The 26,163-nt window shown below is 43.7% G+C and overlaps 2 protein-coding genes across 2 annotated transcripts in view; one reads left to right on the top strand and one right to left on the bottom strand.

Moving 5' to 3' along the window:
• The window catches only part of ITPRIP (inositol 1,4,5-trisphosphate receptor interacting protein), a 46,128-nt gene extending 31,854 nt beyond the window's left edge, over window positions 1–14,274 (top strand). Inside the window, exon 3 of the mRNA XM_022568822.3 lies at window positions 6–14,274. The gene's annotated coding sequence lies outside the window, so the exon portion shown is untranslated. The remainder of the gene's footprint in view (window positions 1–5) is intronic.
• GSTO2 (glutathione S-transferase omega 2) lies at window positions 4,044–22,231 on the bottom strand. The gene is made up of 6 exons (XM_022568831.3): window positions 22,015–22,231; window positions 21,638–21,746; window positions 19,748–19,970; window positions 18,696–18,797; window positions 7,287–7,393; window positions 4,044–5,850 (listed from the first exon to the last, which is right to left on the bottom strand). Exons 2-6 carry the CDS (start codon window positions 21,694–21,696, stop codon window positions 5,691–5,693), a joined length of 651 nt encoding a protein of 216 aa, XP_022424539.1. The 5' UTR covers window positions 21,697–21,746; window positions 22,015–22,231; the 3' UTR covers window positions 4,044–5,690.
• Window positions 22,232–26,163: the final 3,932 nt, after the last annotated feature.

Below are 26,163 nucleotides of genomic sequence, written 5' to 3'. Positions count from 1 at the left end.
TGCAGTACGCGCGGGCCTCTCACTGTCGTGGCCTCTCCCGTTGCGGAGCACAGGCTCCGGATGCGCAGGCTCAGCGGCCATGGCTCACGGGCCCAGCCGCTCCGCGGCATGTGGGATCTTCCCGGACCGGGGCACGAACCCGTGTCCCCTGCATCGGCAGGCGGGCTCTCAACCACTGCGCCAACAGAGAAGCCCCGTGAGAAGCTGAATTCTGAGTACTCCTCCGTAACACAGGAGAGGGTATTTATTTTACCATCATCAGCAACATGGCAAGATTCCAAGATTCACAATATTAAACTAGGCTTGGGATGCACGGAATGGGGGTAGGGGAAGGAATAATAGTCCCAGCTTCAAAGGGTTCACAGGTCATTTGAGTCTAAACCTGCACACACGAAGCAACCAGAAAACAACTCCAAACCATGCATCAAGCTGTGTGCAACGCAGGACATCTTGTTCCACAAAGCGTTGGGAGAATGAATGCAGAGTTCCTGTCTAGTCATCCTCAGAAGCCTTGCCATGATTATAGTGTTGTTGGCCACTCACTGAGCATTTCCCTGGAAGGCGCTAAGTCCTTATACGGATGACCCCATTACTTTTCAACGACCCTGTGAAACAGGTCCTTAGTCGTTCCATGTTACAGAGAAGAAGCTAAGGCTCAGCGTGATTAAGCATCTTGCCCATGGAACTTAATGAGCGGCAGAGCTAGAATCTGAACCTGGTACACCCGACCACACAGCCCTCTGCTTATCCTCTATGGTACACCACCTCTCTGCCCAAAGAAAAATTCTTGTCTGAATTTTGCAAGAGAAAAAGCTGGTTGAAGAAAAACACGAGGAGGCTGCTCTGAGGAAGATTCGAGAGTGGAGGAAACAGCACTTGCAAAGGCTCAAGAGCCTGGCACAAGCCATATGTGAGCAAAATGTTTGCAAAGACCAAATGCCCAGGCTTCCAGGGACTCACAGGGGTGGATGAATGGGAAGTGGGGCTCCTGGGTGCACCCAGTGCTCAGTGTGTGTGTAAGGTGGGGAAGGGGCTGGAAGCTAATCAGTGAGAAGCTCCTCGGGCTGGATATCTAATTGTCTGTGTAGATTTTTGGTAATAAATGGAACCAGGCTGACATAAACCACAGGGGAGCCTAAGGCAGAGCAGCAATGTTTCCCCTCCATCAGGATGATCATTGACTTTGACAAAGGAAATGTGGACCAGGTGGGATGTGAGGTAAGAAGTTACGGGAGAGACACCCCACCACAGCCCTCACCACCAAAGCTCCGAGGAGCAATGTGGAGGTACCCAAGGGCAGTTCCTGCAGCAGTGAAGATGCTCCACCTTGGACCTGACCATTTGTTGATAGGTTTAATCCACTCTAACACAGCCACTCTGCTGTCTGAGATCAGAGAAGTTTACAGCTAGAAGGGAACTCAAGTACCATTTACTCAGCATCCCCAGCACCCATCACGACCACTGCCAGCTGTCCTGGCCATCCCAACCCACCCACACTGTGCCAGGATGTAACTGGGCTCAGCCCAGATGCGCTCCAGTCCAGAACCACCAAGGAAAGGAGTCCCCACGACCGCCTCTAGTCATCAGTTCTGATGTTATCATCATCTATGACGAGAAGGCTCTTTCAATGCTGTGGTTTAAACCGTCTTTCTCTTTTTCTAATAGAAGACAGATTTCACCTTAAATCCATAGTTGAACATGCTTTTATAAGATATTCTCCAGGGGCTTCCCTGGTGGCGCAGTGGTTGAGAATCTGCCTGCCAATGCAGGGGACATGGGTTCGAGCCCTGGTCCAGGAAGATCCCACATGCCACGGAGCAACTAAGTCCATGTGCCACAACTACTGAGCCCATGTGCCGCAACTACTGAAATGTGCCCTAAAGCCCGTGCTCTGCAACAAGAGAAGCCACCGCAATGAGAAGCCCGTGCACCGCAACAAAGAGTAGCCCCCGCTCGCCGCAACTAGAGAAAGCCCGCGTGCAGCAACGAAGACCCAACTCAGCCAAAAATTAATTAATTAATTAATTAAAAAAAAAAAAAAAAAAGACTTGGCCATCCAGGACCTTTAAAAAAAAAAAAAAAAAAAGATATTCTCCAATTGTTGAAAGTGGTTATCTCCGAGATATGGGATGATGGAAGACCTCCTGTTTCCCTTTCACTGATTTTTTTTTAACCCTGATGTAATTTTTTAAAACACCCACCCATAAAAGAAGTAGTTGTTTTGAAAGCTCCTCATGGAGCCTTATTTAATTGCCTCTTTTCTCCAGGTTAAATGCTTCTAGTTTCATCCAGAGGTTGACAATTCAAATTCCTCTGTGGCTGACAGGTGACATAAAGGAAGGATAAGGAAGGAGTGTAAGGCAGTGCAGGTGACCCTTGCCAACTGCACAGAGCACGCCTGGCTGAAAGGCTTTCAATCCCAAATTGGGCTGTGGGCCGCCAGCCTGCAAACTTTCCATGAACACTCTTCTCCATCCTTTATTTCCTGGTTCTCCAAGCTTTCTGAATTAGCATGTGGAGCCCCAGAAGAGAACATCTTTGGTTCTGGCCATCCAGAAACAGGCCTTTATTTGTTGAGTCAACAGCAGTCTCAGTCCCATGCCAAACACTGGCCAGCACACAGGATTTACATCTGCAAAGATGATCAATCCCTGAGTCCCAGGAGAGGCCACAGAAGCCAAGCAAGGATCCTAGGGAAATGTGACTCACAGACCTCATTCTGTGTTGGCTCGGGTGCCATGGCAGCAGAGCGCCCCATCCTGAGTAGATGGTACAGAGACTGCCCCACCAAGTGGCGCCTGTTCTGGCAGACCCGCTACTTCCCCAAGCAGGCTTGCTCTGTCCAACTGGCACGGAGTCACACTGGTAAGTATTTACATGAGTCAAAATCCACCCAGAGGCAGCAGATGGCCAGGCCAGGCCAGGCTGAGACATGAGGAGAGAGGGGCTGGTTTGGGCTGAGTCAGAGGCAGGAGCAGCAGACAGCTCTTCCACGGGCACTGACAAGTCCAAACATCACTCCTGCCGCTGCCTGGTCTCAGCATGGCTGGAGGCTGGGAAAAAATCCCACGTGGACAGAGCAAATGATCACGGGTTGATCCTGAGACCCTGAGAGAAAATGGCATTGTACGGAGCTGTCCCACTCCTAAGGCACCTGCTGGCACACCTGGCCATCCTTTGGGGCTCCTTATCGTCTTCAGTGGTGGGCATTGTTGGACGGAACCAGCCGAGGTGCCATATCCAGCCAAGAGAAGCATTCCCGTAAACTGGTGCAGCCACTATGGAGAACAAACGGAGGTTCCTTCAAAAACTAAATATAGGGGCTTCCCTGGTGGCACAGTGGTTGAGAATCCGCCTGCCAATGCAGGGACACGGGTTCGATCCCCGGTCCAGGAAGATCCCACATGCCACGGAGCAACTAAGCCCATGCACCAGAACTACTGAGCCTGTACTCTAGAGCCCATGAGTCACAACTACTGAGCCCATGTGCCACAAGTACTGAAGCCTGTGCGCCTAGAGCCCGTGCTCCGCAACAAGAGAAGCCATGACAATGAGAAGCCCGTGCACTGCAACGAAGAGTAGCCCCCACTCGCCACAAATAGAGGAAGCCCGCATGCAGCAACGAAGACCCAACACAGCCAAAAATAAATAAATTAAATAAATTTAAAAAAAATAGAGTCACCATATGATCCAGCAATCCCACTCCTGAGCATTTATCTTGGAAAAACAAAAACTCTAATTTGAAAAGATACATGCACCCCAATGTTCAGAGCAGCACTATTTATAATAGCGAAGACATGGAAGCAACCTAAGTGTCCATCAACAGAGGAATGGATAAAGAAGATACACACACACACACACACACACACACACACACACACACACAGGAATATTATTCAGCCATAAAAAAGAACGAAATATCGCCATTTGCAGCAACATGGATGGACCTACAGATTATCATACTAAGTGAAGTCAGACAAAGACAAATATCATATGATACCACTTATATGTAGAATCTAAAAATATGGTACAAATGAACTTAATTACAAAACAGAAACAGACTCACAGACATAGAAGACAAACTTATGGTTACCAAAGGGGAAAGTGAGGAGGAGGGATAAATTAGGAGTTTGGGATTAACAGACACTACTCTATATAAAAGAGATAAACAACAAGGACCTACCATACAGCACAGGGAACTGTATTCAATAACTTATAATAACTTATAAAGGAAAAGAATCTGAAAAAGGATATATATGTATATTTATAAAACAGAATCACTTTGCTCTACACTTGAAACTAACACAATACTGTACATCAACTACACTTCAAGAAAAAAAAAAGCTCCTGAAACTAATAAACAACTATAGCAAGGTTGCAGGATACAAGGTTAATGTACAAAGCCAATTGTTTTCCTACATATTATCAAGGAATAATTGGATTTTGATCTTAAAAGCGAAACATCATTTATTTTGGCACAAATCAAGGCAGGGGGCGTGGAAAATTAAAAAAAAAAACAAAAAAACCCCACAAACAGACGCACAGACGTAGAAAACAAACTTATGGTTACCAAAGGGGAAAGGAGGGGTTTGGGATTAACAGATACACACTACTCTATATAAAACTGATAAACAACAAGAAGCTACTGCATAGAACAGAGAAGTATATTTAATATCTTGTAATAAACTATAATGGAAAAGTATCTGAAAAAGAATATATACATGTAGACCTGAATCACTTTGCTGTACACCTGAAATGAACACAACGCTGTAAACCAACTATACTTCAATTAAAAATAATTTTTTTAAAAAGAGAAGCATTCCCACTGCAAGACAAGCAGCTCCAAAGCTCTACGTTTAAAATCTCAACCAAGATGAGTGGAGAGATTAGGGGCTCCTGTGTCTTTGTCATCTTTGTCATCTTTATCACCCACACAGCCCAGGCTTGGTACACAACAGGCAACCAGAGGCATGTGTTGGGATGAATTGAAAGCGTCTGTGACGCAAATCCAACAGAATGACCTTTACCTCTGACTGGGTTTGGGATGTGTGTCCTTTTTTAAGGCAGGATGTTGGCTATAGAACATTTTGTGAGCCATCCTGAGCCCTGACAGCACCGGTGATATTCTGATGTCGGTAGTCCAGGGTGATAATGGGTGTTTAATTTCCTGCTTTGGAATTCTTTCAGTCACAGGACCCTCGGTGCCTCCCGGGCCCACAGCCAAAGTTTGAGGGAGAATGAAACTCATGCACACCCACAGGGACTGCAGCTTTCATTTGCCAAATGGAGAGTATTTGGACTGCAAGCATTTTCTTCCCTCTCGACTCTCTCACCAGGAAGTCGTGGAGGGTGCCATCTGTAGTGACAAGCACCAGTGATGGGGCGGCCTTGAACCTCAACATCAACACCAACAACCTGGAGGTCAAACCGGGTCGATAACCATGGAACTGGGAGGCACACAGGCTCTCAAAATGTCCCTGGACAATCTAGCACTGAGATTTCTAGAGAATCATTGGATGCTGTGGGCTAGAGGAGCCATACAAATGATTATCAGAAATGATTCTGTCTCCATGTTTATTGGGAACCGCAAAAAAAATGAACGGAGATTGACCGCCCCACCAAAACAAGTGCTGATGGAGAATCACGACATGCTTGGGAATTCTGGGTGGTGAATGGGTGGACTGCAAGGCTCAGCAACTTAGCCCATGGTCAAAGGCATCGGGGTTGTTCTGAAAATAGAGATTCAAGAAGCCGAGGAAGATGTTCTTATCTATGAGAAGAGCACATACTGTGGGGTCCTGCTTCATGGCTGCGATCCAGAGCCGGAGCGCGGGGGTGTGGTTCACACAGCTGCAGGACAGGAGAGAATCGTTAGCACAGCTAAAGGGCAAAAGGGAGCATGGATCACTTTTTAGACTTACAAGCTACAAGAAATGGATTTACTGGGGCAATAAAGTTATCTCAGTTACCTTACTATCAACTGAGCATAATCACTTACTGGAGGAAAATCTAATTCTTGGAATGGCTGTGCGTGCTTTAGAATTGCAAAGGTTGTTGCTTTTAACCCTGCGGTTAAAATGCTTGCGGACTGAGTGCTCTGGGGAAATAAGGTATCTGTGCTTCACTGTTTGCCAACAAAAAGACAACCCCCTGAAAGACACATCCTTCTGTCATTCTCAGATTTTACTTTAGGAGGCTTGAAAAAAATAAAGACAAGTAGTTTCCAAAAGCACTTTTTTTGGAAAGCAATGAGTAAAACAATCATTAAACCTTGAAATAATGGAGCTGACTGGGTCCTTTCCAAGACCGATCAGGATGTTTAGGTCTAGGGTCTGCAAAGTGACTTGCCCAGGCAATACACTTGTTAGTGTAAAATCCAGGAGAAGAGGTGAGGGCTCCTAATATATGGTTCAACACTCTGCTCCCAGAAGAGACAGGTTTTTGTAAAGTTTATGGTGTGACATAGTTTTAAATATCCAAGTTTGTTCTATCTGAACTTCCCTAAGTGGGACGCACAGGAGATGCCTCCTGGGAAGACTCAAGTATGTGCATTATGAAGGAGACGCAGTTCTACCTCGGCAGGACTGGATTCCCAAACACCAGGGTGGCCGGCACCCACCATGCAACCGGCTGGCGTGAGAGCAGAGCCAGCACAAGTTCAACCTCTCCTGTGAGCATCGTGGGAACAAAGCACATGTTCTGCCCAGGGCTCCTATGAAGCCTCCCTGAGTCTACCAGGTCATTTCTTCTACCTTAAACATCCCTACACTTCCATGGCGTATGGCTGGCCATTTTGTTTGTTTGTATAACATCAAGCATATATTACTTTAAAAATCATTTATTTTTTGAAGGGTCTGCGTTTCTGGGGAAAGATTCCTTGGGGAACAAAGGTGTGTGGGATCCGCTGGGTGACACAGCAGGACCAGGTGGAGGGCCACCGAGGAAGCTGCAGACAAGGCGCCAAAACCCTGTGACTGAGACCCTTCCCCTGCTTCTGTGTTCACCACCGGCCTGTGCTGGGTGGGTGTTGAGGACAGCAGGCTCTGTAGCATGGCAGGAGGCTTTCGGACACAGTCTTATCAGCAGAAATATGGGTAAAGTTTGGGTCCACAGTTAGTGGCATAAGAGCACAGATGCATTTTGAACAAGGAAACACATAGTTTAAAACCCGACTGTGTTTCACATTCACATGTGTCACATGTCCAGAGAAGGACAAATGGCACACAGACCATTTCAAGCACTAGGGCGACCCTAGGAATCCACAACCACACAGTTAAATGTCTTACTCAGCTATTCCATATACATCCAGCCGCTCAAACCAAGGCCAAAAGAGGTAATCAATCATGGATATACAGTCTCCACCGAAGAAGACTGTGTTCTGATAGCCAAGAATCTGAAAGTTTAAACAGAGCAAAAGCAAGTTAATTTACCTATATACTAATGTATTTATAGACACTAAGTACAAATATCAAGTTAATTCCCAAAGAAGGAGAACCAAGACTTTGATTCTCCTTCCATTTTGTTAGGTGAATGCGTCTTCCCTTTTCCTGAGTTTTCTTCCACCTCCTTTAGGGTCATACTCCTGGCATGCTCAGTCCTGCCCTCCTTTCAACCCTGGGGCATTCGTGCAGCTCATCTGACTGGAGGATTTTGAAGGACAGCCCAGCCCAGCCACTCCTTCTCAGCCTAGAACAGGTTCCTCCCTGTGCTAAGCTTTCGAGGGATGAGCTCAGCCCCTGGAGAGGGGGCCCTGCCCCTGACCATCACTGCCTGTTACTGGGAGGGAGGGGCCACATTAGGAACCCCACTTGTTGCAGTTGTGACTCCCATTCTCCAGGGTCCACTTTATCTGTAATAAAGGGGATACCACAGTCTCCACACATCTTCCTCTTCTGCCTTGTTTCTCAATCAACTCAAAACTAAGGCAGGGAAGAGCAGGGCTATCTAATGGGCTCGCTCAAATCCCAACACTCTCTTTCTATCATATTTTCTTTGTTTATTTGAGCTCTTTGAACTTCACATGCATTGGCCACCCAACACTATCAACTTTTTAAATTAAAATCAAATTTCGCATTCCCAAATGAGACAAATCAACCTGGATAGATGAATCATCAAGAAAACAGATAAACTCTTGACAGAGAGATAGCCAAAGACAGTGGCGGGGGGAAAGGTACTTGAGAATTTAAAAAGCAACAGTGCTTAGCAGAGGTTTTGCTGGGCCAGGTCTTCCCACAGAGAAAAGTATGACGCTAGTTACCTAGTTAAATCAAGCAAAAGACTCTCTTTGACCCACGAAAAGCATAATCAACTAAATACTTCCCCATAGGTGTAGATCTAGATTACTGTGTCCTTATTTCTCAGGCTTGATTCTTCGTACTCCAGGACAGCTTGTTGCCTCTATGATGTAGTCTAGGGCTGAAGTTAAGAATGAGTTCTGGGGACTTCCCTGGTAGTGCAGTGGTTAAGAATCTGCCTGCCAATGCAGGGGACACGGGTTCAAGCTCTGGTCCAGGAAGACCCCACATGCCGCAGAGCAACTAAGCCCGTGCTCCACAACTACTGAGCCTGCGCTCTAAAGCCCACGAGCCACAACTACTGAGCCCACATGCCACAACTACTGAATCCCGCGTGCCTAGAGCCGTGCTCCGCAACAAGAGAAGCCACCGCAATGAGAAGCCGCAACGAAGAGTAGCCCTGGCTCGCTGCAACTAGAGAAAGCCCATGCGCAGCAACGAAGACCCAATGCAGCCAAAAATAAATAAATAAATAAATGTACAAAAAAAAAAAAAGAATGAGTTCTGGTACCAGCAGACCTGGTCCTACCTTGGGCTCTACCTCTCATTCAATATGGAACCCAGGGCAACTTACCCACCTCCTCCTCCAAGCCTCATTTTTCTCATCTGTATAATGGTGGTAATGTTTGTGCCCTCCTCAGAGGTTATGGTGAGGAGTGACGGAATCATGCATGAATATACATGAGCTCTCGTGATCAGAAAGCACAGAGACCCCCCCCCCCCAGAGGTTACATCTACAGAAAGCAAATCCTTCCCCAACAGAAAAGATCAATGGGATCCTCCACCTGCCACCCTTCTCAGAGGAGAAAGCAAATCTTGGTGCCCTGAAGTCTATGTCTTCATTACCTCCCAGTATGGCATAGAGGAGACCCCCTGACTACTGCCCTGAAAGTCTGAAAACATGTTAGGTGGCATCGCTTTGTTCAAAGAAACTCACAAGATGGTACTAAAGCGGAAGAATCTGGCCAATGAAAACTCAAAACAGGGGCTATTTTCAGTCATGTGTAAATAAGTCCTGATTTACAGGGGAAAGGAACAAATTATTCAGTTTTTATGGATTCCAGAAAGCCCCAAACCTTCTTTATGTTCAGAAACAGATAGTAATCACCCAAACTTTTACCACTGGCTTTGAAACGTATACCTCCAGCTTCTTGTTGGCCTTTCATGGCACAAATGAGAACTGAATCTAAACTGATGGACTCTGGAACTTCTATGTAACTCTTCTGCTTTACATAGCAGAGGTACTCTTGAGAAAGTCCTTGTCAAAACAGACCACATACGGACATTTACTAGAACCCATGATGAGTCCCTTGGTAAAGTGATGAGATATTTTGAAAATGCATAGCTGCTTAGTAATTGACGTTTATTTAGTGTATATTTTTCAAGCTTTTCATTTACTCAGAGTAGGAGTCTGCCTTTGAATATATATGATCTTACAGGTACAATCAATTTTTATATAAACACTCATAAAGCAGTTTAAGCCTTATCAAGGTGCTTGGTACAATAAAAAGTCAAGATAAGCATATGGATGAAATGAATGAGGCATCAATTGTCTTCTGCCAGCCTCTCCCTCGCCCCTGCAGTACATTCACACGTTCCCTCGGACTTTCTTTAATCCAAGTGTGACATCAAAATTCCTTGGAGTTCTTGATACAGCTGTAGATTCTTGAGCCCTGCCTCAGACAGGCATTTCTCCACCAGATTTCATATAGAGCAAGTCTAAAAATCCCAATAGAGAAGCAGTCTTCCTATAAACCAGCACAAAGTGCTGGCTCCCCTACAGACACATTGCAGTAACCCAGGAGCACAACCTGGCCAGGCCTCCTTGGAGGTTTATTACCGTTAGGATCTTCAATAGGAGAGCTCCCTCCTCTGCAAACCTGAGACTTTCCGGACATGTGAAATGACTTGTCCCCTTAGAATCACAGAACTTCAGTACTGGAAGGGCCACTGGGATTCTTCTAGTGTGACTCCCCTTCCATTTTTCCATTTATTTATACCATGCTCATTATTACACAAAGGATTAGAGTTGCAGTGTACAAAAACGTGTACACTAAAATATTAAATATGAAAAACAATACCATGCTAAGATCAGGGAAAGTAAAAGCTAGAACAGAAGGTCAAAATAAGGAAGGAAACCGGTCTCAAGACATCAAGCCAAGGCTCCTGCAGAGTTCTTTAATAAATAAAGCTTTGGATTTGACTTGAGTTTCCTGGCAGTTCAAGTGGAGAGGAAAACATGCTGGTGAGCTGATTCTTGTCTTCTGCGTGGAAGCACAAGAGACTCTCGCTTACAGAGGAGGAAACTCCAACCCAGGGAAGTAAAGAGGGCTCTCTGGTTAGTGCCAGAGCTGAGACAAAAACACCATTCTCCTAAGTCCCAGACTAGCGTCAACCCTGTGTCATTCAACTTCAGATATGTATGTATGATGACTCTAATCACAGAGGCTTCCCCAAGTCTCTTGTGAATTCTTTGCCTGTTCTTAAAATTTATGTAGCAGCAAAAAGCTTAGAATCAGCAAACTCTGAAAGCCTCTTTCCCTCTACATCCAAGGACTGGCTCAGCTCTGAGCGACCCTGTGAGAACTTCCCCCTCAATTTTCCTCTTTCTCAGTCTCTCTGTCAGGGGCTCTGCCAGAGCAGCTAACTAACCAAGAGGTGTGACACAATCATGGCAAAGGAGCTTTTCAAAATTCTCTCCTTCCTGTTTCATTCCATGGATAAGAAGGTCTTCAGGCAACTTGACTCAAAAGAGTTCTTCTGTGTTCTCAGTTTAAACTAAGTCCCTTGTTTACAGCCAATTATCTGCTCTGACAAATTTTCAGATACTCAGAAGTAAAAATAAACCGACCGTCATAATGTCCAATGTCTTATCGTTCCTAAGTGTTCTGTCATCAGAAACAAAACAGGAAGCTGTGGTTATCTCGACCCACTTAGCAGTGCTTATGTTAATATCCAATGTCATTAAAAAAAACTGTTTTGAGTTATTCCTGTCACCCACCTGCCACATATAATGATATTGGCCATTCTTAATGTTGAATAGCTTTTCTCATGACGGACTCCCTCACTCTCAGAACTATTGTCCTTGGTATCGTCAAGCAAGGCAAGATGGCCTGCTTAGAGAAGACACTTTTCCACCAAGGCCCTAGACATCCCCACAAGGCCATGCATGGCCTGGGGAGGGAACTGAGCCTCTAGCTTCAAGCCCTCAGCCTTCCTTAAAGTGTTCACACATCTTCAATTCAGGTTAAGAATTGAGATATTTTAGGGAAAGCCATTTGATGCTCTGGAATAGTAGAAAACTCTATTTTTAAAACTTTTCTGTTCTCCACTTCACTGAAAAATGACTACAGATCCTTTTCTTGATTTTAGATGTGACAAGGGGTTAGGAGTGAACATGCAAATCAAGAGGGAGGGACTGCTTGATGAGACGTGAGTATCGCTACTTCCACCCCAAACTTGAAAAGCCTGGAAGGGCCACTCATCTACTGCGAAGGCCTCTTGGGCTCCCCCAGGTGGACGAAAGGAGGTTCGTGCTAGAGCGCACGTAGAAGGAAGAAGCGTGCGGCGTGGGGCTCTCACTCGTGGCCATCGTGGTGAGGCTCACTGGCCGTGGCTTCCCCGCCAGGAGGTTCAACAAGGAGGAAAAGGAAATCTGCAGAATTTTTTTAAGGAGGAAGATTGTAAAGAGAAGCAAAGCCCAGACTTCCTCAAACCAGGCATTCTAAAAAGCTTCAGACTACAATCTTGGACTCTCAAGTGCAGCTTCAATAACTGCACTTTAGACCTTGACTTGGCCACCTGCCCTACACGTGGTCATTTACACCACAGCCGACAAATCCTGGACCTCTAACCAGGACAGCTTGGTGGCTCTCAGCGGGTGCTGCTGTCCTGGTTGGAGGAGGAAGAAAGAGGTTTTTCTTGATGGAAATAGTTCTTAAGAAGCAGACCCGGGACTTCTCTGGTGGCACAGTGGTTAAGAATCTGCCTGCCAACGCAGGGGACACGGGTTCGAGCCCTGGTCCGGGAAGATCCCACATGCCGCGGAGCAACTGAGCCCGTGTACCATAACTACTGAGCCCGCGTGCCACAACTACTGAAGCCCGCGTGCCTAGAGCCCGTGCTCTGCAACAAGAGAAGCCACCGCAGTGAGAAGCCCACGCACCGCAATGAAGAGTAGCCCCCGCTCGCCGCAACTAGAGAAAGCCCCCATGCAGCAACAAAGACCCAGTGCAGCCATAAATAAGTAAATAAATAAATAATAAATTTAAAAAATAAAATAGCAATTTATTAAAAAAAAAAAAATGAAGCAGACCCCCCTCCCCCAATAAAATACACAAAGCCACTTGCCGGTACATCAGCAATGCAGGCCCTTATCCAGAAGCAGAAGCAAAGTACTCAACTCCAGGGCAGAAATCTTTTAAGTTCATATAAGACAAGGGGGAGATTCTCAAGATTTCAAATTTCAGGTCCCTGCTACACTGACATACTATAGCTGAGGCTGAGCTAACGAAGATGAACTGATTCCCTTTAAAACAAACCAAGGGTATAGGACAAACTTAGAGTATAAATAAAGCCACTTCTCTAGAAAGAAGCCTGAGAAGTAGGGTCTGTGCAGAACACGCCCCTCCTACTGACCACCACTTACAACCTGGAGCTCCCTGTGAAGATTCGGAATGCAACCTGTCAACATTTGAGGGGATCAAAGGACCACCCTGAAAATTCTATCCTGGAATCCTTTTCACGGGCTTAATTCTTTTGTCAAAATATATTTGTAAGATAGTAGGGGGGAAAAGCTAGTTGGGTAAGTCTTGACAAGTCAAATATTTTTAAAGTGATGGGTGGTGGATGAAAATATAAATGAATATCAAATCTCTGAAGGAGGAGAGGATTTCCTATGTATAAAAGTATCAGAAGAAATCACAACAGGAAAGACTTATAGAACAATAATGTTATATTTATATATGTACAAAACAAAGACAAAAAGTTAAAACAAAACCAAAAAATGTGCCTTAGAAACAGGCCAATATCCTTTATAGATAAGGAACTCTAAAAAAAATAAATCAACAAGGAAAATCAGTAAGACCTTGACAAACAGATGGGTAGTAGACCATTTTCATAAATAAAACACGAAGAGATGGAATACTTTGGGGGAAAATCTACCACCTCACTAGCAATCAAAGAAATATACATTAAATCAACGATGAGAAACTACTGTTTCTCAAAACAGGCAAATATCTTTTTAAATGAAATCTCCCAACAGTGAAAAGGGGATGATACAAAGGGCATTTTCCATACACTGAGGGTGGGGGTATACAGCACATGTCTTGGAGGAAGCAATTTAGCAACATCCAGCTCCAGCCTCTAAAGTGGTCATACCCTTTGATCTGGTAACTCCATTCCTGGAAGTGCAGCCTAGGACATATTCTAAAATAGAGAAAAGGATTTTTATGCAAAGAAGCTGCTGTTCCTGGCAGCATCATTCACAACAGTAAGCAACTGAAACAAACTAAATAACTCTAATGAGTGTTGCTGGATAAATAACTATGGCTTATACATATGGCAAATTATGCAGAATGAAAAGTGATTTTTTTCCATCTTTAATAATTACACATCTAATAGAGAAATGCATTCTCATTATTTAAAAAAAATTCAAACACAGAAAGCAGTATAAAAGGTAAAGACTCTCCCTTCCTATCCCTGCTCTTAACCACTTTTCTTTCCCACCCCAGTGCTAATCCCCTTCCCAGTAGCAGTCACCAGTGGGAGTCTGATGTGTGTCTCTCCAGACATTTTTCCAGGCGTTTATTTACATGTATATATATATATGCATATATAGTTAAGTTTTGTTTTCTTCTACAAAATTGGATCATATCACTTGTATTACTGTGTAATTCATTTAATATTTCTAGGCAATCTTTTCATCTCAGAACACATGGATCTACCTCATTCTTTTTTTTAATAAATTTTTAAAATTCTATTTATTTTATTTTTGGCTGCGTTAGGTCTTTGTTGCTGTGCGCGGGCTTCTCATTGCGGTGGCTTCTGTTGTTGCAGAGCACAGGCTCTAGGCACGCAGGCTTCAGCAGTTGTGGCTTGTGGGCTCTAGAGCACAGGCTCAGTAGTTGTGGCGCACGGGCTTAGTTGCTCTGTGGCTTGTGGTATCTTCCCGGACCAGGGCTGGAACCCGTGGCCCCTGCATTGGCAGGCGGATTCTTAACCAGGGAAGCCCTCATTTAACCATTCCCTATCTAATGTACATTAAGGTTTATAATTTTTCACCATAACAAATAAGGCTGCTCTAATAAACACCCTTATACCCATAAATAAGCATTTATAGAGTTTATTAAAATATGGGAAAAATCCTTATGTCATAATGGTAACCAAGTTCTACATACAGTACAATTTCAACTACATAATAATATACATAAGAAAAGGAGAGAAAAAAATAATAACAGTGGTTGTTTCTGGGTAGTGGGATTATGAATTTCTTTTCTTAGTTTCTATATTTTTCTGTATTTTCCACACTTTCTCTAATGAACAAGTATTACTTTATAATCAAAGATGAGTAAAATTAATTTTTAAATAACAAGAAGAACTATTATTCTATTGTTTACATGGTGGGAGAAGGTATAGAGGAAGTTTCTTAAAAGAAATACAGCAAATACTAGTTTACCTAGAAAGCAGCTGTCAGAATTGGACAATGAATTAAGTTACTAAACTAGCAGCACTAAAACTGCTCAGGTAGCCACGGTGACTAGAAGATAACCAGTTCCCTAGTGTGGAGGAATGGTGATTACAACCAAAAAATGGCACATAGGTGGACATGCTGAATTAGCTAACAAATCCAAGAGAACTGACAACATATGTCTGAGCCAAAATCTCATAAATGAATGTTCACAGCAACACAATTCATAAGAACCAAAAAGTGGAAACAACCCAGGTATCCATCAACTGATGTGTGGATAAACAAGGTTGGTGTATCCATACAATGAAATACTACTAAGCCATGAAAAGGAGTAAAGGATGAAACTTGAAAACATTACACTAAGTAAAAGAAGCACATGGAAGGCTAACGTTAAATGATTCCATGTATATGAAATGTCCAAAACAGGTAAATCCATAGAGAAAGAAAGTAAATTAGTAGTTGCCTATAACTGGGAGGGTTGGGAAGAGATGGGGAGTGACTGTAATCTGGCTGAATCCTGTCCTTCACTGCACTTGGACTTGATTGGACTACTTCCATAATGAAAACATGTAGAATGAAGGCACTGCCACCCGAAAAAAGAACAGCTGAGAGGTTCTGCCAACATTCCAATCCGCAAAGATAAAAGAAAGATGGGATCAGGTGCTATTTGGAAATGAAAGTCAGTAATAAAGATTAAAAAACTAAAGCTTAAAAAAATTACGTTGCTGAGATTAATGATTCAGTAAAGACTAGCAAATTGGATTGAAGACAGAACGTGTGGTTAGAGAAGGGCAGCCCAGCAGTTTTTAAAACTCGGGAAAATGTTCAGAACAGGAAAGCAAGAGGGGAGCCTGCTGGTTAGAAAGAAAAACAGCAGTAATGTATCTCAAAGAATTGTAAAAATGACATAGAAAAATATGGTTATATAACAAGCACAATAAACCTTTAATTTCGATGAAACTTTTTTTTAAAGAAAAATTTCAAAGTCAAACAGGGCATTTATTTCAAAAGAAGAAAATGTCAGTGTAAGGCTGCAAAAGTTAAACTGAGCCGTTTGCTTGAGGATAACGTGGCTCTGGTCTCTTAAGTCTGGTCTCTTAAGTTGTTTATCACTCAGAAAGCCCAAGGATATTTAAAATATTTTCAACTCACAGAAAATCCTGATTGTACAAAACCATGGGAAAAAATTGTACACGTCATCTCTATTAATAGAGAGGGGCCATCTCTATTAGAATTATTCGGACAAGTTTCAATTTCACTAGAATCTCCTAGAGTCAATACACTGGTATTGAGAGGAATTAATCAAATAATTCAAGCTCAGTGGGCATGTTTCAGATTCTGATACTGCCTTTGTTGTAGTTATAATTCCTGCTAACATTTTAGGGGACAAAAGGTACATTCAAATCTGGTAGAACAATGCTGAATATTCAGTGGTCCTTAAACCAGCCCTGGTTTAGGTAGCTTTCACTGATGCTATTTATTAGATCTGACAGGGTTGTTGGCAAGATTAAATGAGAGGATGTATTCAAAGCACCTGTAGCATCATGCCTGGCACAAAAATACAGGTTCACTTCCCCTGGAAGAACCCAGCTAAAGAACTGTGCCTCCGTCATAATATTATACGTTTCTTTATCAATCTGTAATTTTCAAAGTTCATCCATCATCCAAACACAGAGTAGGAGGAACACAGTTCAAAATGTGTTTTTAATTATCTCTGAGTTTAAAGGGTTTTGTTTCCCAGCTCCTTTCCCTGGCCCAGCAATTAACTGTAAAAAGATAACCAGACATGATAAAATCAGTTCAGCTGATCTTTGAAATAAAGACCTTAAACATTCTCTATGGGCAAGAGCTTTCAAACTTCTTTTTGAAAGCAGAGGTCCCCCTCCCTCTCCAAATTCGAGCTTATTGGATGTCTTGTTAAATCCGGTGATAAGAGCAGGGCTGGTGTGGCTGAAGCAGGATCTGGAACCACCCACCAGACCTCCCCTACTCAGTGGTCCCTCTGTAGAACCCAGAAACTCTCTGTTTTAAAACACTCCCTCAACCTATAAATGTGGAAACCAAGGCACAGAGAGGTCCAGAACCTTACCAAAGGTTCTGTAATCTAGTAAAGCCAAGTCTAGGATCCAAGAGTCTACCTCATCCTAGTTGCCTCCTTGGAGTCAAGACCACAGTCTGTGTTCTCAGGACCAAAGGCTGACATTTCTTTTCTTTTTTTTTTTTTTTTTTTGTGCGGTACGCGGGCCTCTCACTGCTGTGGCCTCTCCTGTTGCGGAGCACAGGCTCCGGATGCGCAGGCTCAGCGGCCATGGCTCACAGGCCCAGCTGCTCCGCAGCAATGTGGGATCTTCCTGGACCGGGGCACGAACCTGTGTCCCCTGCTTCGGCAGGCGGACTCTCAACCACTGTGCCACTAGGGAAGCCCCAAGGCTGACATTTCTTACACATGACTATTCATCATCCAGAAATACTGCAACTGTATAAATCTAAGATAGGCAGATGGCCTTGTAAATAAACTGAACTGCTTCCACTTAACAAAGGTCAGATGGAAGCATATTAGTAATCAGCCTTCCCTTTAGGGGATAAAAACAGCATTCTCTGGCTGCCAAAAGAATTACAACCCACCCATAGGGGGAATTTATCAGCTTCTGGAACAAAGATAAAGGAAGTCAAAGAACCGCCTTCCAGGTTATTCTAGATGTACAGGGTAAGTAGCCCTATTACTGCTGGATTTTTTTTTTGGCCTCGCCACAGGGCTGGTGGGATCTTAGTTCCTCAACCAGGGATTCAACCCAGGCCCTCAGCAGTGAGAGTGCAGAGTCCTAACCACTAGACCACTGGACCACCAGGGAATTCCCCATTACTGCCAGATTAATGGAGGATCTGATAACAGTCATTGCTCCTTGCTTACCAATAGACACTTTCCCCTTCTTTCTTGATTATAGAACTCTGATTTTATGCAAGGTGTTCCCAGCTAAAAGACTAAATTTCCCAGCCTCCCCTGCAGATACTTATGACTCTACAACTAAGTTCTGGCCAATGAGATTTAAGTAGTCATGGGGTAGGACTTTCAGGAAAGCCTTTAAAGTAGTATGGCCTTTTGCCTTTTTTTTCCTTTCTGTTGTCCTTTCTGTGACCTGGGACTTGGATGTGATGGCTGCAGTTCTAGCAGCTATCTTGTTATTTTGAGTATACAAGCCTTGCACCAAAAATAACAGAACAGGAAGAGAGAAAAGGCCTCAGTCCCTGGTAACTTCATGAAGAAGGCATCAAAACAGCCCTGTACTACCTTACCTGTGTGTGTGTGTGTGTGTGTGTGTGAAAGAATAAATCCTTAAAGGACAAATATACAGTGGTTAGGTCCCTTTTACTAGCAGCTAAACACAATCTCTAACCAACATAGACCTTGGACTCAGTGGCAGAAGCTAGAGGATCCGTGCAGAGATACTTAAGGAATGTGGTGATTCTGGGAAAGGAAGAAATTCATCACATGCCCTCCCTCACTCCTTGCCAGATTTTCAAGAAAAGTTCCAGAGCAGGTTAGCAGAGGGCAAGTACCCACAAGTTAAAATCAGATGCCTAGTAACTGAACTTATCAAAGTCTGGCAGGAAAAGAATAAATCTGTGAAAGTGGAGGGTGCCAGGGTGACCAGGGTGGGGACCTGCATCACTTCTTCCACTGCATCTGGCCAGGAGGGGGACCCGTTTTGTACCTCTTCCAGGTTGCAGAACTCCTGACGCAGGGCTAGCTTCAGATCAGCGCATTCTCTCCCACATCTCAATGCTATCAGACACTCCTTGGTCAAATGTGGGACCTGATAAGAGGACACAGGTTCTTAGTGGAGAAGTCTGAGGGCTCCTGCTCTGCCTAAAAATGCAGCCAGAGCTTTGTCACTCCAGCTGAACAGGCCAACACCCACAGCCAGGCTCCCCAGCTCCCTCTGAGGGCCACCTCTGTGGCTTCAGGAATCCACTTGTCACAGCACCCTGGTAAACAAGGTGTTTTAGAGGGGGCTCTCCGGTGTCCCTTACTTGGTCAGCTATTTCCATGCTGTACAGTCTTGGGTAGGGCACTTACCCTCTCTAAGCCTCAATGTTCTCATCTGAGGAAGGAGCAATAATAATACCCACTTTAAAGGGCAGTGGTGAGGATTCAACGAGTTAACCTTTATAAGGTGGTTAGAACAGCGCTTGGCACATCACAAGTGCTCAACAGACATCAGCTATGAATATCACTGAGTTATTTTTGTTTCTTTTCAAAGAGAACTGTCTTAAAATTTCTCCATCATATTCTCTCCCACTATCAACAGGTGCCCCCTTTTCTCTCTTCTACACATTTCCTGGGTGGTTGGCACTTTTGTTCCCCATAAAGGCCAATCTCCTTCTGTGCATTACCTGTTTTCACATCCCAATTTTTTTTTTTTTTTTAACCTGGGATCTTGGAAATGGTTCCTTTAAAGTACCACCAGTTTTCAATTCTTTCAATATTCCTGTCTCAAGTTACACAGTCATAACCATGCCATAACCGTAACTCTTGAGACTGCTAGTTCAAATGGAAAAGTACCTATCAGCTAAGCCTTTAACCTTTAATATCAGAGGTTACAGCTTTACTATAATTCCACACGAGTTATCCTCCTAAGGCACACATATGTATTAAAACATATCAATTTAACCAACGATTTGACTTTTAAAATGGATTGGAGTTTGGGAAAGACATACAAAGTAAAACAGAGTGTAAGTGGCTTTTAAAAAAAATTGGATATACCTTATAGAATAGGTCCAATAACATCTTTTGGCGAGCTCGCTCATAAGAGTCACATGGATACAGCTTCCTTCCAGGATAAGCGTCATCCAGGTACTCACAAGCAATGACAGATTCATAGATCAGTTGACATTTGCTGTTCTCCAGGACAGGAATTTTGCCAAAAGGGTGCTTTGTAAAGTACCATTCAGGCTTGTTTCTCAGGTTAATGTTGATAACTTCATGTCTTGCAAAGCAAAGGGAAAACAGGACAGAACAAAAATGAAAGGCTTAGGCAGGCAGACACTCATCTTGAAAGCAGAAGCAATCAATCCATAAAATTAAAATTTGCAATGAGTTTTTTTAAAATTTAGGTTTGTACAAAGAAAAATACGTAACAACATCGTCTTCATTCCTGCAGTAAGATGTGCTAGATGTTTTCGATGCCTTATCCCATTAGCTCCTCATGATTCCCCAGTGAATCGGGGAATCATGATGAGCAGCAACGGAGGGGAGGCAAAGAAAACATTTAACACAGCCCCTGTGAGAAATAAGCCTCCCTGTGGTTGAATCTCCTGCCCAATATCACCCACTAAGAAGTGGTACAGCCGAGATGGGAGGCCAGGCAGTCTGACTCAGAGCTCACAAGCTTAACCATGGCACCACAGATTTCAGTACATTTTAAAGTTTGAAAGTACAAATCTGATATCTGGAGACATTCTTCGTTTGCCACAACTGGAGGGAGGGGGATTCTACTGCCATCTAAGGGGTAGAGGCCAGGGATGCCGTTAGACATCCAGCAGTGCACAGGACAGCTCCTCCCTCACCAAACACACAGAGAAAAGAACTATCCAGCTCCGAATGTCAACAGTGCCAAGGGTGAGAAACCCTGCCCCCAGGAAGTATTTACATCAGTTCCTAAGCTGCCACTTCATCACTGGGGGCAAAACATCAATTGTTATTTTTCTTAAAAAAAAAGGTAACCTTAAGGCCAAGTAGAATTGAGCAAGAGGGAAGAACCTGGAAATATAAGCCATAGAAACTCCACAGAGCAGAATTACATAATTTTCTTTAAAACATCTCTGTATTAGTCTCTGCATCTCTTTAACATGAATCCGAAACTCCCGAACTACCGATTCTCCGAGGCCAGAGTCAAGAGGCTGGAGTAACACTTCTCAACACCTTGGCTTTGAGCCGGTCCATCCAGCCGTCCACATTCCAGCAAAGTTGCTCTGCCTTCCAAATCCAGATGTCCTTTGCAGGAGCTCATCGTGCAAAATGCCTTCTGGACGGGTGTGTACCTATTATCAGGTGTGTGGGAAACTTCAGGACACCTCTTTGATAGCAGTTCCTTCTATTTCACCGTTTGGAACTATTTGTTCATTCATTCAAAAAATAGTTTTAAGCACCTACTACGTGCCAGGCTCTCTTCTGGCCCATGAATAAGAGAGACAAGTCCCTACCTTCAAGAACTTACATTTGTGTGTGTGTTTCTATGTGTGTTGGGGGAGGGGCTGGGAGATGTAAAGGAAAGACGGATAAACAAATAAGAAAACATTGCAAGCGCAATGAAGAGAACAGAATTGACCTGAAGACACCTGGGGTGGGGTGGGGTTTACACTGGACAGAGCAGTCAGAGAAGGCCCCGGTAGCCTCCGTGGTGCCTTTCTTCACAAGCTCTAGGGGAGGAACCAGCTCACCGAGCCATCATTCAGTTTACTCTGAGCTGTCCTAAAAGTCTCCTGCACAGGCCTGTCTCTGCATTTCAGGACGGCACTCTCAAGAACCTGTCCTTTGCTAACCGTTTATTGACTTTGCCTCAGAAGAAAGGCACAGAGAGCCTCTGAAATCTGACCAGGGCTCCCCAGATATCAGACGTTCCCACGCGCCTACGGGGGCCCCCCTGCTTCTCACCTGATGCCTTTGGCCTGGAGGACCAGGCGCGTCCTGTGCGCGTAGGGGCAGAACCTCATGCTGTAGAGGCGGATCAGGCCCTCTGGGACAGGCCCTGGGGGGGCGCTCCCTGCGGGCGGAGGGGGATACAGGGAGGCAGATTAGCCCAGAGGGGAGAGGGGCCCGCTCGCCTCCCCAGGACCCCAAGAGGGCCACGGGTGCTCTGTCTCCCATGTCCCAGAGAAGACACCTTTTTTTTGCACGTGCCTTTTGTGCGGAGGAACCCTGTCCCTCCTCGCTACGCTGGTGTGGAGGCCAAGGCCGGCAGCCACCTCACCAGAGCCAACATCCAGCCATGGGGCGCCCCCAGCCCGCGGACAGCTGTCAAGAGGACTCACCTTTCCCCAAGGTCCTGGTCGCATCGTCAGTCACGCTCTCCTGGAGTCTGCGCAGCGACCAAGACTCACAGTTGTGGCCGTGTGGCTTGCTGCCGCCACTGCAGGCTCCAAGGACAGCAGCGCTCCGGCTCTCCCCTTTTGCCCCATATTCAGTTTTGGAGCAACAGGGCAGTGGCGAGGTAGAGGGGGAGTGATCCAGGATGGCAGCTAGGATTATTCAACCTGCAGAGACATAGCCCCAGATTCGGAAGCCGTAGCAGGAGTGGGGAAAGAACAAAAAGCAAAAAAAACAAACAACAGAAAACAAACAAAAAACACCTGAAGAGTACACCTTGCTTTGAACTCACAACGTCCTGTGCCATCTCTTCTCTGCATCAAGAATCCGTGAAGAATGGGCATTTAAACTCCACTTATTTCAAAGGAGTTTAATAAAAAATTGACCAGGGTAACGCTAACGTTTTCTTTCCCATTCTAAACCCTCCCTCTTGTGTATCTAAGACAATTGGCCATACCGTGTGTATAATGAGTACTTTATTTTAAAATAAGGCCGAACTTTTTCATGATCTAGCAGATAAGAAGAAAAACGTATTAGTGTTAAGATCTTGCACGACCCTAAAAGTGTCTCCTTAAATTTTGTGTCCTCATTGCCTCACCGTAGTTCTGGCCATATTTATGAGATTTTACCCAAACTATGAAAAACTGGTGATGAACAGAAACAAGATACCTAGAGGCAAAGACAAATTTGTGAGCTCTTTCCAACTCCCAGTATAAATTTCAGAGAAGACCCTTTTTAATTACCAAGGACACGTTGCGAACAGCCAGCAATACAGGGGCCACTTGGATAGCACGCCCATCTACATGAGATAAAGGAGGTAGCTATCTTTTGCTCTGACCTTAAGAAGCTGAGATTCTAAAATTTAGCAGGTGGAAATACAATTCTTTTAATTTTTACAGGATAGAGCTGAAATGGGAATTGCTTGTAAATGCATTTTATGGGGTTGACAGGTAAAGAAGGAAATAAAAGTATTATGTTTCACTCACAGTGACTAAATGATTTCCATGGGTTACCTTATTTGATTCTCACAACCACTCAGTCAGCTATTATTATTATTCCTATTTTACAAGTTAGAAAATAATCTCAGAAAAATAGGAAATGCCCTGGTGGTCCAGTGGTTAGGACTCGGTGCTTCCACTGCCAGGGGCCCAGGTTCTAACCCTGGTCAGGGAACTAGGATCCCGCAAGCTGCGCAGCATGGCCAAAAAAAAAAAAAAAGAAAAAGAAAATTATTTGCCCAAAGTGACCAGTTAGTAGGGTTGAAGAACTTTAAAAGTCCGAAGTCTGGCTCATTGACTTGGCCTCTAAAGCTGGCAACAGTGTGGAAAGGACATGAATCCCAAAAAAGATATAGTACATAATAGCTGCTCAACAAATGTTAGCTGCATCTAAATATCTTTTATTAAAGTACCAGAACCTAATTATGTAGCTTATGAACAGGGACCTTTTGGTCTTTGGAATTCCAACCTATCCAGAAATTCTTGGCTAACTGTGTTTACATTTTTTTCTGCTGAATAAGAATCTTTGAAAATCTTCAGAATAGTCACTCGACTACATTCTTTGCTAAGTTACTCAGAGTGATTTTATGTAAGATATGGTAAGTTGTCACTTTCTAAGAACTGGGGAATGGCAAAATGTATGAATAAATGTCCTCTGGAAAGAAAATGCATATATGCCACCAAGAAGCCTAGCATTGGAAAAGACAAACTGGTTCTTGACTTGCCATGCTGGCAGTTCTGCATCTGGAAGACAGAGGAAGTAATAAGATAACTACTCTTCTGGAGCTACTTTTGATCAAAAAGTACAAACTGGAGGGTAAAATAGGAACAATCAACATAACCATGTCATGTGAGAGCTTCTGGTAGACAAGGAGCTGCCTCCTGATCAGACAAATATAACGCTCACATAGAGAAAGTATATTTCAAATAGTTGAGAGAAAATATAAACAGATTCTAAAAGGAAAGGCCGTATGAGGAATGTGAAATTCTCAAAAATCAAAATAAATTATACTAACATGGATTAGGTGCTTTATGTGTATTAACTCATTTAATCCTTAAAAGAGTCCTCTAAGGGTTGTATTCTTGCTTCAGTAACATGAGGCTAGCAAGGTTAGGTCACTTGTCCAAAGCCTCACATCTAGTAAGAGGTGCAAAGGGTACTATGAAGCCTGGAAGTTTGACTCCAGGGGCAGCACTCTAACCAGGATCTTAATCTATACGAGAGATGGGAAAACTTTTTCTGTAAAGGCCAAGACGGTAAATGTTTTAGGCTTCTCAAGCCATCTTGTCTCAACTACTCAACTCTATCCTTGTAGGGTGAAAACAGCCATAGATAATATATAAATAAATGGGTGTGGCTGTGTTCCAATAAAACATTACTTATGAACGTTGAATTTGAACTTCATATATATTTTAATAGGCTTTGTTTTTTAGAGAAGTTTTAGGTTCACAGCAAAATTTAGCCGGATATATAGAGGTTTCCCACTAACCTCTGACCCCCACATGTGCACAGCCTCCCTGACTACTGAGCATCCTGCATCAGGGTGGGAGGGACATTTCTTACCATTGAGGAGTTCCACGTAATTTTCACATGTCACAAATCATAATTCTTCACTTGATGCTTTTTTGCAACCATTCTTAGTTCTTGAACTGTGCAATAATGAGCAGTGGGCTGGACTCGGCCCACTGGCTTTAGTTTGCCCATCCCTGGTATACACTGACAATGACTGGATTAGCAATAGCTAAACTAAGGATTCCATTTGTAAAGTAAAAGGTTCCTGGCTCCACCTTTCTACCATGCCAGAAGAGAATGTATTTTCATGTTGTGTCTCCTCATTCCCACCTTTTCAAGAAAAGCAACTCCGAGAGTTGGAAAATACTGTTTATTAAAAGTATGGCTGACCCTTAACAACTAGGGGTTTCAAGGTGCTGGTCCACCACACAGAAGGAAATCCAAGTATAACTTTACAGTCAGCCCTCCGCATCCGTGGTCTTGCACCTGCAGATTCAACCAACTGCAGATCATATAGTACTGCGGTACATAGTGAAAAAAATCTACGCATAAGTGGACCCTTGCAGTTCAAACCCATGTTGTTCAAGGGTCAGTTGTATACCTGTATATGGGAAGTCACATTCTGAGATGATGCAAATCTATTTGATGTAGTCAGGGGAGAATGGACAAAGGGATGGCAAGTTCTTCCTCTGAATGGAAGCAATATTATGTCAATATAGTGTCACTGGGCACTATATTCAAACCCTGGCTTTGGCACTTAGGCAAGCTATCTAACCTCTTTGACCATCAACTTCCTCACCTGTAAAATGAGAACACTAAGCGCCTACTTGAAGGGTTTTGATGTAGCGAATGAAATTGTTCAGGTGGCCGTCCTCAGTACAGTAAGAGTTTAGTGTACTTCAAAATTAATGATTAATACTAGTGAATAAGGACACATTTTTAATAGCATAGTGCATTCTGATTTTATATCCAAAAAGATAAAGTGCACTGCAATTCGGCTTTGCCAAGCACATTAGAATTAAAATTCAACTCAGAATGCTTATTTCATCAGTTACCAGTTTAATACCAATTGAATGGGTTGAATGCTGCAGGCTACCTTTCAGTAATGTGGTTTTTAATCTTACCACTGAACACTATGGTTTCCCTAGAAAGATTTTAATTATGACCTTTAAACTTAACCCTATTTCCTCTCTAAAACTCAGTAAGTACCTCTTTGAAACCCTCTTTGCAAATGTTCCTTGTATATCATGTTTACACCTCTATTATACTGAGTCATTCAAGAAATAAATGGTAATAAGGCTATATTAAACCTACTCCAAATTGGTTTCCAGCTACCTGAAATATGACGGCATCTGTTTTGAAAATGGGGAGAACTTCAGTCCTGGGTGATGATGACTTAAGCCTTCTAGGAAAAAAGTGCCACCACATTAATAATAATCTCTTCACTCTATTTACCTGAGCCTCTGTTTTGAGGAGAGGAAGTGGGGTTTGCATTTTGCAATTAAAAAAAATTTTTTTTTGTCATACCAATCTCTGATAGTGGCAGAACCTGGAGGACATTCCTCTTAGTATTTCAGAAGCCT

This window comes from Delphinapterus leucas, chromosome 16 (assembly GCF_059928025.1).
Source record: "Delphinapterus leucas isolate spDelLeu-1000000601 "Yukka" chromosome 16, BTC_Dleu_Yukka2, whole genome shotgun sequence".
Classification (NCBI taxonomy): Eukaryota; Metazoa; Chordata; class Mammalia; order Artiodactyla; family Monodontidae; genus Delphinapterus; species Delphinapterus leucas.
The sequence above is the reverse complement of the archived record's forward strand: the minus strand, read 5'-3'. Positions and strand labels throughout refer to the sequence as shown.